At 45.9% G+C, this 12,812-nt stretch overlaps 1 protein-coding gene across 5 annotated transcripts in view; it reads right to left on the bottom strand.

The window, feature by feature from the left end:
• Positions 1-12,812, bottom strand: part of cadpsa (Ca2+-dependent activator protein for secretion a) — a 62,777-nt gene that overhangs the window by 49,123 nt on the left and 842 nt on the right. For all 5 annotated transcript variants that reach the window (XR_011035416.1, XM_068315329.1, XM_068315330.1 and 2 more), the window contains exons 2-4: positions 6,524-6,637; positions 5,717-6,049; positions 69-149 (exon numbers count right to left, since the gene is read on the bottom strand). Coding sequence is in view for 4 of the 5 variants with exons in the window: in XM_068315329.1 (XP_068171430.1) it covers positions 69-149; positions 5,717-6,049; positions 6,524-6,637 (528 nt within the window). In the remaining variant the exon portion in view is untranslated. The remainder of the gene's footprint in view (positions 1-68; positions 150-5,716; positions 6,050-6,523; positions 6,638-12,812) is intronic.

Below are 12,812 nucleotides of genomic sequence, written 5' to 3'. Positions count from 1 at the left end.
GGTTAACCGACGGGCAGTAGATCACTCATCTGTCGTTCATCCGTCCATCGCTCATCCGTCCATCTTACTCGGGCGATCTGGTCGGCCATCTGCAGCCGTCCGTCCAGCTCTCTCCTGATCTGCGCCGCCTGTTCGTCGGGGTTGTCCAGCTGTGGAGACAAACAGACGGAGCTTTTAGGAAAAATAAGCAACAGAACAGGAAGATCGTTCCTGATTTATTTATTTACTTGTTAGCATGAGGTAAAATACAATTAAATAATAAATGTGCAATTATCATATTTTTAACTTTTTGTGTTAAACTACAATCATTTTCTGAGCATTTTTGTTATTCCTGTGAATAAATCCCAGACATTTATTGTTTTAATTGTTAGAAATACTTCCCTCTGAACAATAGATGTGTTAAAATATATTAAAATAAACTTTGGTGAAAATATCATGATTGATCTGTCCATCATAAACAATTGTGAGTTTCTTTTTTCTCTTTTTATAACATTTTTGGTAGATTTTCCTTTCAAAAAATCTAAAGCCATATTGCTTTAGATTTTCCACATTGAACACAAAAAAAAGAAGAAAAAACTCTATAAACAAAATTTGCTAAAAGGTTTTCAGAAAATGGTGCCTGAGCTTGAAAAATATGTTTTATTGCACGTGTTAAATGTCCTACAAATATGAAAGTGAACTTGATTGAAATCCATTGATCAGTTATTGAGTTACACCCTGGAAACTGTCATCGGGGACAAATCACGCCCACAGGATAACCTGTAACCATGGAAACCTAAAAAAAATACAAACACTAACAACCCTTCAGGTCCTTTGCCGGTCTGATTTGAAGGCGTGGGCGGCGGCTGCTGCGGCCAATCACAGGTCAAATCAATCACGCTGTCTTTAAACCAATCAGACGGAGATAAACGTCCCTCTGATCATCATCATCATCATCGTCATCATCATCATCAGGTGCAGATGGTGGACGACGTGTGGCCGACTGAACCCACAGACGAGCTCACAGGACAACAAAGTAAACATAAACAAAAACATAAACATATTTATTGTTTACTGAATGACATCATTCAAGGCGTGACGCTGATGATGACCGTCCAATCAGAACGCTACCTGTCAGCGAGTCTGACCAACACTGGGAGGAGCTAACGGTTAGGAGGAAAAGACAGGGAGGAGGAGACAAGGGGAGAAGACAGGAAGGCGGGGCATCATTTTGCCACGCCCTCCCCAGGCGTGGCCCCTGGCTGAGGAGCGATGATGTCACACGACTGGTGGATTTCAACTCAAGAGTCTGAACCCCAGAGGAGCAGCAGACGCTCCTCTTCATCACCAGGCACGAGGAAGAGTAAAGTGACGTCCCCTGTCACGACACCGATTCAGTGGTTGTGTAGCACCTGCAGGAGGGGGCGGGGCTTGTTTACACCTGAGTGTCCATCCATCCGTCTCCTGGAGACAGAGTCTGACCGGGAGGCAGCGGTCCGGAGCGTTTGAGGAATTCTACTCCACTAAACAACAGAGAGACTAAACCTGTTGCCATGACAACACGTCCCCCAGCTGGACACACACATACACACACACACACACACACACACACACACACACACACACACACACACACTTTGATCTGACATCCACTAATTCAAAATAAATGTGGCAGGAAGTTCCAAAAACACGATGACATCATCAGATCCAAGTCTTTCATCACATGATCAGGATTTTATAGGCAACTAAAATCATCAAAGGATGAAGACGAAGAAGAGGAGGAGGAGGAAGAGAATAGAATAAAGACACCCGGGAGGAAGGGAAGACGAATGGAGGTGATCAGCATCACAGAGGTGGAAAAGATGGAGGCAATAAAGTAAAAATAAGACAGAAGGCATTCAAGAGCAGGAGGAGATGGATAGCAGGAGCTAGCAGGAGCTAACAGGAGCTAAGAGAAGCTAACAGGAGCTAGCAGGAGTTCATGGAGCTGATGATGAGCCTCCAGCTGCATCCTCCCCCTCCTATGCTAATGCTAGTTCAGAAGGAGGTCTTCAGAGGAGCGGGGGTGTTAGCAGCATGCTGTGTGATGCATGATGCTCCGTTTTCCCCCATTAAGTTCTCCTGCACCCCCCCCCTCTTTCAAGGAACATCAGCCCCCCTCCGTTACTCCTCCACCTGACAACCAGAACTTCTTCCTCCACTGATGGACGGCTCCAGCGTCAAAAAACACTCCTTCTTCTGCTCCTCATCTGGATCTTCATCTAACCTGGGTAGATAAACCCGGATTAGATGAACCCGGATTAGATGAACCCGGGATTGTCTAACCCCGGTTCATCTAACCCGGGTTCTTGAGTCAGGAGAGAATTTAGTAAAGTTCTGATCCTGGATCGGTTTCACTTTCTGTCTTCAAACAAAGGTCTACGTGTGTGTAACAGATGTAAAGTGTGTGCGCACACACACACACACACACACGCGTGTGTGTGTCAAAGAGGTGACAGACGTCCGTCAGCAGCCTCCACACCAGATTAATCCACAGCCGTTTCCTCCAGCAGACGGATTAACAGCTCTGACGGTGATTAACAGAGAAACAATCAGTCGTCTTTAATTCAGAGGGGAGGCTGAGCCTCTGTGTACAGTTGCCATGGCAACAACATACACGAGCATAAAGGGCACTGGGGATTGTTCATGTTCCTCATCCGTTTACATCCGTCGTGTTATTTCTGTCATGCATGTCGTATTCGATCGTATTCAGCCTCTTGTTTTAGTTCGACAGAAGAATATGGACTAAGTAATAAAAGCGTTTTATTCTCATCGTTTCTCAGACGTCAGGTTCTCTTCATGTTTCTATCGATCAGTTGAACTAAACCAATATTTAATGATTGATCTGATCGGACGGAAACAGAAAGTGTCTGGTCCGATGACTTCACTTTAAGGAACATATTTTAATTGGCCGATTTATTCTCAGCCACGCCCACCAACCAGTGAGTTGGGCTTCTGACCAGTCTAGACCAATCCAGACCAGTCCTTCGGCCAATAACAGTCCTGACCAGTCCAGACCAGTCCTCTAGCCAATAACTCTCCAGATCAGTCGGGACAAGTACAGACCACCAGTCTAGGCCAGTCTAAACCGGTCCTCCAGTCTAGATTAGTCCAGACCACTCCAGCCCAATCCAGACAGTCTAGATCAGACCGGTACAGACCAGTCCAGCCCAATCCAGATCAGTCCAGCCCAATCCAGATCAGTCCAGACCGTCCAGACCAGTCCAAACTAGTCTAGACCAGCCCAGACCACTCCAGACCAGTTCAATCCAGTCCAGACCAGTCCTCCAGTCCAGAATGGTCCAGACCAATTCCGACCAGTCCAGACCAGTTCAGACAGGTCCAGAGGAAGATGCTCTACAGATTGCAGCAACACGTATGTTGGGAGTGAACTGGGACAGCCTGGGGGGGGTGATCAGTATTGATCTATTGATCCACGGACCGATCGCCATGGCGACACCAGATCTTCAGGATGTTCCTGTGGTTCTGTCTCATTCCTAATATCTGAGTCCATCTGATAAAGAGGAGACGCTCTTCCTCCCTCGCTACGCTTCCGCTATGATTCAATTTGTGTCCGGTCTGCAGCCATCAGCGCTGGCAGAGGGCGGCGGCTCGCGACCTATTATGGGATGTTCTTCATGCTCTGCATGTTCTTCCACCTGACACAATCACTTTCTCTGATACGGAGACTCCGCCCTGATCAGGTTGCACAGGTACCGCCCTCCCCGGATACCCACGACCTTTGGCATCGAGATCTTCGAGCTATTTTTGGCGTATTTCGTTAGCATGGCGTCGTTGCTCAAGCAACCCCCACCGAGATGAAACACCTCCAGGTTGGACTTCTGTTATCCGAGGTTCCAACGGTCCGATAATCAGAGCATCGACGTGTTGCCTTCAAAAGACACGGATGGAGACGACAGCAGGAGACTAAACTCATTCCAGCTGCCCCAGCATGCATCTCTTCTTCGTCAGTGGATATCTCCACCTTCCACGCCGCGCCAGCCCGTAAACGAACGCCAGCGGGGGTCCGAACCGGTCGCAAAGTGGAGGGATTAGAGGATCAGCTCCGGCCTTAGATGACAGGAACTTGTTAAAACAATAAAGTACAGCCGTACGGGGCGGCGTAATGACAACGTTACGGCGCCTCTCGGCGCTCTGAGACGTTAATAAGCTGTAATTAAACCCAGACGCTGATATTTACTCTGATGGCGCGACAACAATGCCTCCTCCTAATTCACTACTACTGTTTAACGTCTTAACTCTCTCCTCCTCATTTTACTGTCCTTAAACTACCCAGTCCTCCCATTCACATCCTGTTTACCCAGAGTCCTCTGGTGTAGGGGGGCGGTAACAGCGACAAGCGTTACAATCGAGGCTACGGTTGATTTAATTTCTGGATTTGTTTGGATGAGATAGATGAGGATTAAACAGCAACTCAGATTAAATTTGAATTTGCTAAGTGGTCCAGGCTCCAGAAGGACATAACCGGTTGTTTTTGTGGAGCCCATTACGATTAGAACCTTCACCAGAGACGGTGGTTAAAACCGTCTGCAGGTAGGGTTATTACAGTTACACATGCTGATGAATTGGTTTCAGTAGGTAGGTTTTAGGTCCAAAGAACCAGCCAGTAGAGGTCCGTGGTTCAAGAAGACAGGTGAGCTCCATTACGAACTAGATTCGAAATTGAGGGTGTGCCACAGGGAGACTGGTACACGTGGGCCGGATAGGGATGCACAAAGGGCCAGATGTGGCCCGGGGCCCGCAGTTTGCACAAGTCAGCCCCAGAGATTTCTGGGTTTGCTTTGAGGTCGCCTCCCGAAACCTCAAGGAAGAAGAACCCAGGAGGCCCCGCCCCTCCCCGGATGGCTTCTATTTAACTTGGAGGCGGAGCAGCTCTCCTCCGAAGTACGGAAGGTCTTTCCAACAGCTGACGGTTTCATCCACGGGTAAATCAAGAGCCGATACAAAACCGTCATCCAACTCATGCTCACCTTTCCCCATAAGACCCAGAGATACGTGAACTCCAGGTGCCAAGAGAACCACGTCATCTACAGCTAAGACGCTTTCATTAGACGACCGATCAATCAGGTAATCGATCCAACCGTGACTCATGTGCCATCCTGCGTGACGATAGTAGTACTTCTTCTGATCCTGAATGTCCGAAGGGTTATTACAGACACTCATTAGAAGAGAATCTGGAGATCTGGCTGTCTCATCTTCTCTTGCCAGATTTCTAGTGTTTTACTTCCTCCCACGATCTCTTCAGCTCAGTCCGACAAACATTTCACAGATTGTTGTGTCACATTAATTATCCGACGCGCTTCATTGTTGGAGCTGAACAACAGTCATCTTCTATATTTATTTATGGCGAAAAGCTTGTTGAGATGTGTTGACTCACAGAGATAGTCTTGTTTTTCTACTTCACTACAAGGATTCAACGAAAACTAGAGATGCTCTCGAGCTAGCATCACGTGTAAAAGTGTGTTTTCAACAAAGCAAGCTATTCAAGAACATTGTTAGTTAACTGATTAACCAGTGAACCATTAACTGGTCCTCAAACGTGTGGATTTAGTGCAAAGAAGACAGTATTTTAGGGACAGAAGACTGGACCTCAACAAGACTGGACTTCAGATCCAGACCTGATCCCAGATTCTGGGTGAGAACACAACAATCCTTGTGATCTCGGTGGAGGACTAACCTGACAGGCGTTGTAGAGGAGCTGGTGCTCAAACTTCTTGATGCCCAGGATCTGCTGAAACATCTCGTACAACTGGTCCTTGCTGAGGATGAGCTCGGAGGCGGCGCTGGCCGTCATCCTCTGCTGGTGCTTTCTGGGGTCCTCCTCCCCCCGGTAGATAGTGTCGAACTTGGCCAACCAGGAGCTGAGGACTGTCTCTTTGCTCAGGCCGTCGATCTCCGGGAGGCTGCGGACCCGCTTCTCGATGTGCTTCTTGAAAACCTCCCGAGAGTCGCTGGCCGAGCAGCCGCCGCTCTGCACCATCCGCGAGACGCGGTCGCTTTTCAGGAAGACCTGCGATCAATTCGTCAATCAATATGTTATAAATCAGAATGCAGTCTTTGTATATACAAGAGACAGAGAGATAGATAGCTAGATAGAGTTATTCTCCTAGCTCTGAGTTACTCCCGATGCTGGATGTCAGATGTTAAGTGGTAAATGAACTCTTCTGATCTTTCATCACTCTCTTTTCTGCCGGTTGAATCCTGGCCGTCTGGGATTGTGTTATGAAGAACGCCCCGAGGAGCTCTGAATCATTTATCAGCGCCAAGGCGGCTTCTCTCCACTGAGGTTTCAATGCTTTTAATCCGTGTCTCAGTTTGTCTGAGACAAGTTTCATTTTAACTAAAAATAACAAAAACCTGCTCTAAAGTCAACTCTGCAGGTTTTTACTGCTATTTAAAGGATGCATGAGCAATAATGTAAAGATTCCAACTTCACTGTGTGAACCTGGAGTGTTTCACTGTGTGAACCTGGAGGAAGACTCACATCGTAGTAGCTCTGGACGGCGTTGATGAAGGCCTCGTCGGCAACAATCTGAGTGTCTCCGCTGAGGAAGGCCTGGAAACGTTCTTTGACCGTCTGCAGCTGCTGCTTGCTGATCTGAACACAAACACACAACGTCCTCATGTGAAACTCAATTTTTTCATTTTAAACAGTTGAAAGTTCAAAATTCCTGAAGCGTCAAAAAGCACTTCCTTGGTAAACGACACTCGGAAACGGTTTTGTTTGTAACGATACAACATTGGATCGTTAGATCCACCTCATGCTGGAGCTTTTATTTTGAAATGCTCTGGTCTTCACTGGCTAACTGGTTTATACCGGTGACGCTCCCAGTGCATGATGGTCCACACACATCCGTGTTGTCACAGGAACTCCTCATCATGCGTGAAACCAAAAACAGAGACGCTACAATGACCAGTAAGAGCCGCCCTCCGTCAGCCAGCTCCTGTCCACAGCCTGGTAACCGTTACCATGGTGACTGTGGCTGGGGAAGTGGTGTGAGATTACAGCTTCCTTAATGGGGGTCAAAGTTGATGTGAACAGGAACGGAGGCAGCTGTGTGTGTTTATCCATCAAACACCAGCGCTGGTTGGGTGACGGAGGTCAGCTGACTCAGCTCGGTCACATGACTTCAGATGGTCAACAGAGGGCGGGTCGCCTCAGCAGGTTTACAGGCCGTCACCACGGCTGCTACGTCACGCTAGCATGAAGCAGCTAATTTAAGTTACTGCTGGAGATATACCACCACCCATCTATTCATCCATCATTCTTAACAAGCTAGCACTATCTGGAACATTAGCATAAAATTAGCAACAACCTAAAGTTAGCTTCTGTAAAATAATATCAGCGAGTAAACAAACTTGTGTTCACACAGACGTCACCTCACCAAGCTAACGTCTAGTAAACAAACATTAAATCAGTCAACTGTTTCACCTTGTGAACCTGGACTGTTTCACCGTGTGAACCTGGACTGTTTCACTGTGTGAACCTGGACTGTTTCACTGTGTGAACCTGGACTGTTTCACTGTGTGAACCTGGACTGTTTCACTGTATGAACCTGGACTGTTTCACTGTGTGAACCTGGACTGTTTCACTGTATGAACCTGGACTGTTTCACTGTGTGAACCTGGACTGTTTCACCATGTGAACCTGGACTGTTTCACTGTGTGAACCTGGACTGTTTCACTGTGTGAACCTGGAGTGTTTCACCATGTGAACCTGGACTGTTTCACTGCGTGAACCTGGACTGTTTCACTGTGTGAACCTGGACTGTTTCACCATGTGAACCTGGACTGTTTCACCATGTGAACCTGGACTGTTTCACTGTGTGAACCTGGACTGTTTCACTGTGTGAACCTGGACTGTTTCACCTTGTGAACCTGGACTGCTTCACTGTATGTTAGCCAGTTAGCCAAAATAATGTGGACTCCTCAAACAAAATAAGAAAGCTAGTCAACAATACCATGTTAGCCAGCTAGTAGACTTGTTGGAAACTTTTACATCATCTGGTCATTATCTGGTTGTCGAAGTGACACTGCGCTAACACCTCGCCAACCTCCAGCGTTCTCATTGGTTCTGAGATTGTAAACATTAAAACGGATCTGGCAGATTTTTGGTTCTCGTAAGAACTCCCCGCCGGACATTTTTCGTCATCTCCAGCTTCCAGAATCAATAGATATTAAATCCAGTTTCGCGAGCTAGCGTCCTGCAGACAGCGCCGCGATCCATCATTCCAGCTGAAGAGAGCTAAATGGTTTCCAGTCATCAAAACGGTGAAGATGTTTCCTGATGTTTTATTTTCGTCTTTTATTAAATGGTATCTCGCTGGCATGAGGCGTGTTATTCTCCCCCGGGGACCACCTGCTGGGCTCCATCCCATCTATCCTGAAGATATTGTTCCACTCCATTTGTGCATGTTAAGAGACATCTGTTCTAATGTTAAGCTCCGTTACTACTGTCACTGCAGGGAACGACAACACAGAGGAAGGAGGGAGAAAATACGAAAGAGAGTCAAAGACTGCGACACATTTAATAGTATATTAGCTTCAAAGAGGAAGCGGCGGTAACTTCCTGGTTCCTGACTGTCCGTTACCGATAAGCTCCCGGTCAAACGCCGTCGCCATCAATATTTATATAGCATTGATTTATTCCATCACAGCTGGCATTTTCAAACGGCTGGCGCTGGATTGAATCAGCAGGAGACGGAAAGGGCAACCGGCTGCTCCAGAGCGGAATCTGTAGCGAGATCGGCATCAAACGGAACCCTGTTTGAGTCAAGGCGTCACTGCTGACAGAAAAAAAGACAAAAATGTAGTTGAATAAAATAAAAAAAACTTTAAAAATTGTTGTGTGTTTTCATCCACAAGAGGAGCAGATGTTGCATCTCCCTTCTGACGGCCAATCAGTCAGACTCTGGCCTCCTATTGGATGACAGGAACTCTTCTGATAGAATGGGCGTGTCCCCACAACAGACAGACAAATCAGATTTAAGTGAAATTTGGCATTCATATATTTAGAATACAAGTAAACCTCAGCTTACGTCATTTTGAGTAAGCTGACTCAAAATTTTATTTTTATGTTTTCAAAAAATATCACGCAAATGTAAAAAGTTCACATCGTTTTACTCCACTTTACGTCTGTCTGCCACAAATATTCCAGTCATAAAATCACAAATATACCGTTGAAAGGACATAACACCAGGTTACTGTGCAATAAATAAGAATAAAAAACATGTAATATCATATTAGTAGCCTGTTAGCAACCCCCGTGACCCACGATGAGGAAGAAGCGGCTGAAAACGAGACAGCAAAGTTTTTTTCTGCACGATTTTGAAAATAAAATTTAATTATTTGTAAGTTTAAAATAGATTGGTATCAACCAAATATTATTGAAAATGAATTTGTAAATAAAGTTCAATAAATAATACGTAAAGTCGCGTCTCCTGGGAAACCGATTGATGACGTTTAGCCAACATTTATCTGTAAATAGAAGATTTGACGTATTTCACTTCAAAGTTTCTCGTCAGGAGGCATTTGAAGATCTGACAGACAGGAAGTAGCGTCAGGAGGCGAGTCAGATATCAGACAACCCCCGTCATCCCCCAACCCCCCCACCGGGCGTGGCTCAGGCTGAGAGGACGTCTGAAAGCAGTCGCTACGGCAGGAGCTAATCCACTTTGTCAGGTAAACGCGGCTGACGATCGTCTGATGGCCGTCTTACTTTAACAAACACGATTAAAAAGAGCAGTCGGAGGACTGGTTGGGATGGAAACACAAGACAGGAGGGAACTGGGAGACTGGATGCAAAACCACCATCCGTGTCCTGGAGGACTGGGAATATTAGGATTATATGAAGAATGTGTTTTTTATCACGTATGCAGATGACACGCGTGTTTACCAGCGAGGTTTCTCCTGGAGTTTCTATCTTGATTTATCAGTTAGAGGTTTTAATCGAAGGTGAATCGTTGAATCGATGAACCCATGAGAGTATTTTAGAGCTTTTAATCCATTTCAGCCTCATTTGATCAGTTTTCAAATAATTCTTTCAGATTTCTGCCCATAAAACAACGTATGGATTAGAGGGAATTAGTGTTTCAGCTCAGTTCTGGCAGAGATCAGACACACACACACACACACACACACACACACACACACACACACACACATTAAACAGACGTAAACCCACACATTAACTCTTTCTCCTCCTGCAGCTGAACACTCTGCTGATGATGTAACATCAAATGGATGAGTAATCCAGATTACACACAAAGGATTGACAAAGTGCTCATCGGTTGGGAGCGCCGCTGTTCACACTCTCTCACGCACACACACACACACACACACACACATACACACACACACATACACACACATTCACATCAGCACCAATAATTCCTGGGGAAACAACCACCCCTCTGAGGGAACGTCTGGACTTCGCATCAGATGCTAAACCGTGTTGTTGACTGGCTCCGCCTCCACGCCGGCGTCTAGAAGCAAACATTTCTAATCTAGAAGATCAGATCAGAGCCATCGCTGGATGTTCCACCGAGGGAGGGGCTGAAGCAGTTTAATCTGTGAGGGATCCTCTGTGCTTCATCATCCCAAACATTTCCTAGAGAGACCCAGGAAAGCTTCAAAATAAATCCAACACCCAGCAGTCGACCCACACCTGCACAAACCAGATTAAATTAATTTATTCAAGGTAAAAGGTGTTAAAATGTGAAATCTCTGCGCCCCTTTTACGTAAAACAGATCTGCACTAAAAACCATGAAAGTGTGTGAAAACCTGGAGACCAGGTTAGCCCTGCTTGTTAGCGCCTAGCAGCTAAATAAAGATCAGATGCATGTTCAGATCCAGCAGGTATGGATCAGAATCTCACTCCTCACAGGAGCCACAACAACACATACAGGATGTCTGGATGATTTCATAGAAATAAACGCAAATAACAATTTTAAAAAAAATTTAAATTTAAATTTTAAAAGGTTTGGTTGATCAACACCTGATTTAATTTATAAAATGAATCAAAGATGTTTCTGTATTTTCATGGATGTGAACCAAAAACAAATCCTCTCCTGACAATAAAAATGCTGGTTAATAATTTTCTGCACGACTGCGGAGAGGAAGATGGTTCCAATCCCACGTCAGCAATAAAGGAAGAACGATTTCAGAATTATTTCAAACACTTCGGATCCCTGGAGAAAGAGGAAGAAATTAAACCTATTAGAGCTCAGATGGTTCCACCTTCACAACGTGGCGTCCCTGAATCCTTCAAGGCAAAACTGTGGGTTAAAGAAACCATGAAACAAAGATGAAGAGGAAGAGCTCTGGTCAGTTGTCACTGGAAACAAAACCAGTTAATGGAAGGAAAACCAGTGTGAATATCATCATCTAGTGTGTGTGTGTGTGTGTGTGTGTGTGTGTGTGTGTGTGTGTGTGTGTGTGTGTGTGTGTGTGTGTGTGTGTGTGTGTGTGTGTGTGTGTGCATGTTAGGATCAGATCAATAGTTCTTGCATAATTCATGAGGACAGCATGTCGGCTCTAACGATGATGAAAGCCTCGCCGGTCGGCCTGTGGCGCTTGAGGAAGAGGCCAAGCGTCCACTTAAAGGAGCCCCTGAGTGCGTTGTAATTACACCAGGTGAGTCATCATCATCATCATCATCATCATCATCAGAGACCGTGAGACGTCACTCAGCATCGTCTGCAGGCCGGATCACACGACGAGTCGAGAGTGAGTGAGGCCTCGCCAACACGCCGACAGTGAACGCAACAGTTCTGAACTGAACACTCTGGACACTCCAGACAAACAGGTGGGGGCGGGGCCAAACTCAGAGGAGTTAAAAATGTTTAATCATTCAGATTTAAACACATTTCATAGACGGGATCCAAAGTATTCAGAAATAATTGTTTGCATTTTGGTCAAATTATTTCTGAAACGGAAAACGTTTCTGAACAAGACCGGAGCGATGGAATGGACGCTAACACACTATTAGCCAATGAGGGGTGTAGCTACGTGACGATGTCATACCTGAGGGGCCGGACTTAGACTGAAAGTCTGATAGCTGAATGCTAACTTGTTGTCTGAATGCTAACATGCTAAGGTCAGTTTCAGCACCACTTGTTGCTGCTCTGTCAGAACATCCATTACCTAGATTCATGAAGTCAATAGCAGGCTGTAACTATGGCAACACATGTTTTAACAGATTCATCTGGTGTTGGAAGATTTTGGGAATGTCTCTGAAGTCAGAACCGGATTAGCTTAGCTTAGTTTAGCTTCAATCAGCCTGGATTCTGGATTGGATCGGATCTTAAACTTGTGGTTTCCTGGTTTTTTATCCGGTTTGTCATTCAAACAGAAACAACAAACACTTGATTCCGTGTCCGACGGTGACCGGCGGCAACGACCTCCTGGAGTCGAGGCAAGTTGCCTGGCAACCTCACAGCTATGTGGACATCATGATGGAGCCCCAGCAAGCTGACTCAGTAGGTCCCAGTAGCCACTGTGTCCAGAGACACCCCCCCCCCAACACCAAGCACACACCCGCGTCTAACCACCCACTCAGAGATTTATCAGTTCTAAAGGTATTGATTACCTCCATTGATCAGCCTGTCTTTTTAGCGCTATGAGAACCGTTTTGCCCGACAGACCTTAAACACAACCTCCTGAAGTTCATCTCAATCATCTGCTGAGGACCTCAGCGATGGAGAACAAACACTTCCTGTTTGGATCTGTTTTCTTCTCAGAGAAAAGTAGTAGTTGGAGCTGTTGGGCTCCT

Source organism: Antennarius striatus, chromosome 5 (assembly GCF_040054535.1).
Source record: "Antennarius striatus isolate MH-2024 chromosome 5, ASM4005453v1, whole genome shotgun sequence".
NCBI lineage: Eukaryota > Metazoa > Chordata > Actinopteri > Lophiiformes > Antennariidae > Antennarius > Antennarius striatus.
The sequence above is the reverse complement of the archived record's forward strand: the minus strand, read 5'-3'. Positions and strand labels throughout refer to the sequence as shown.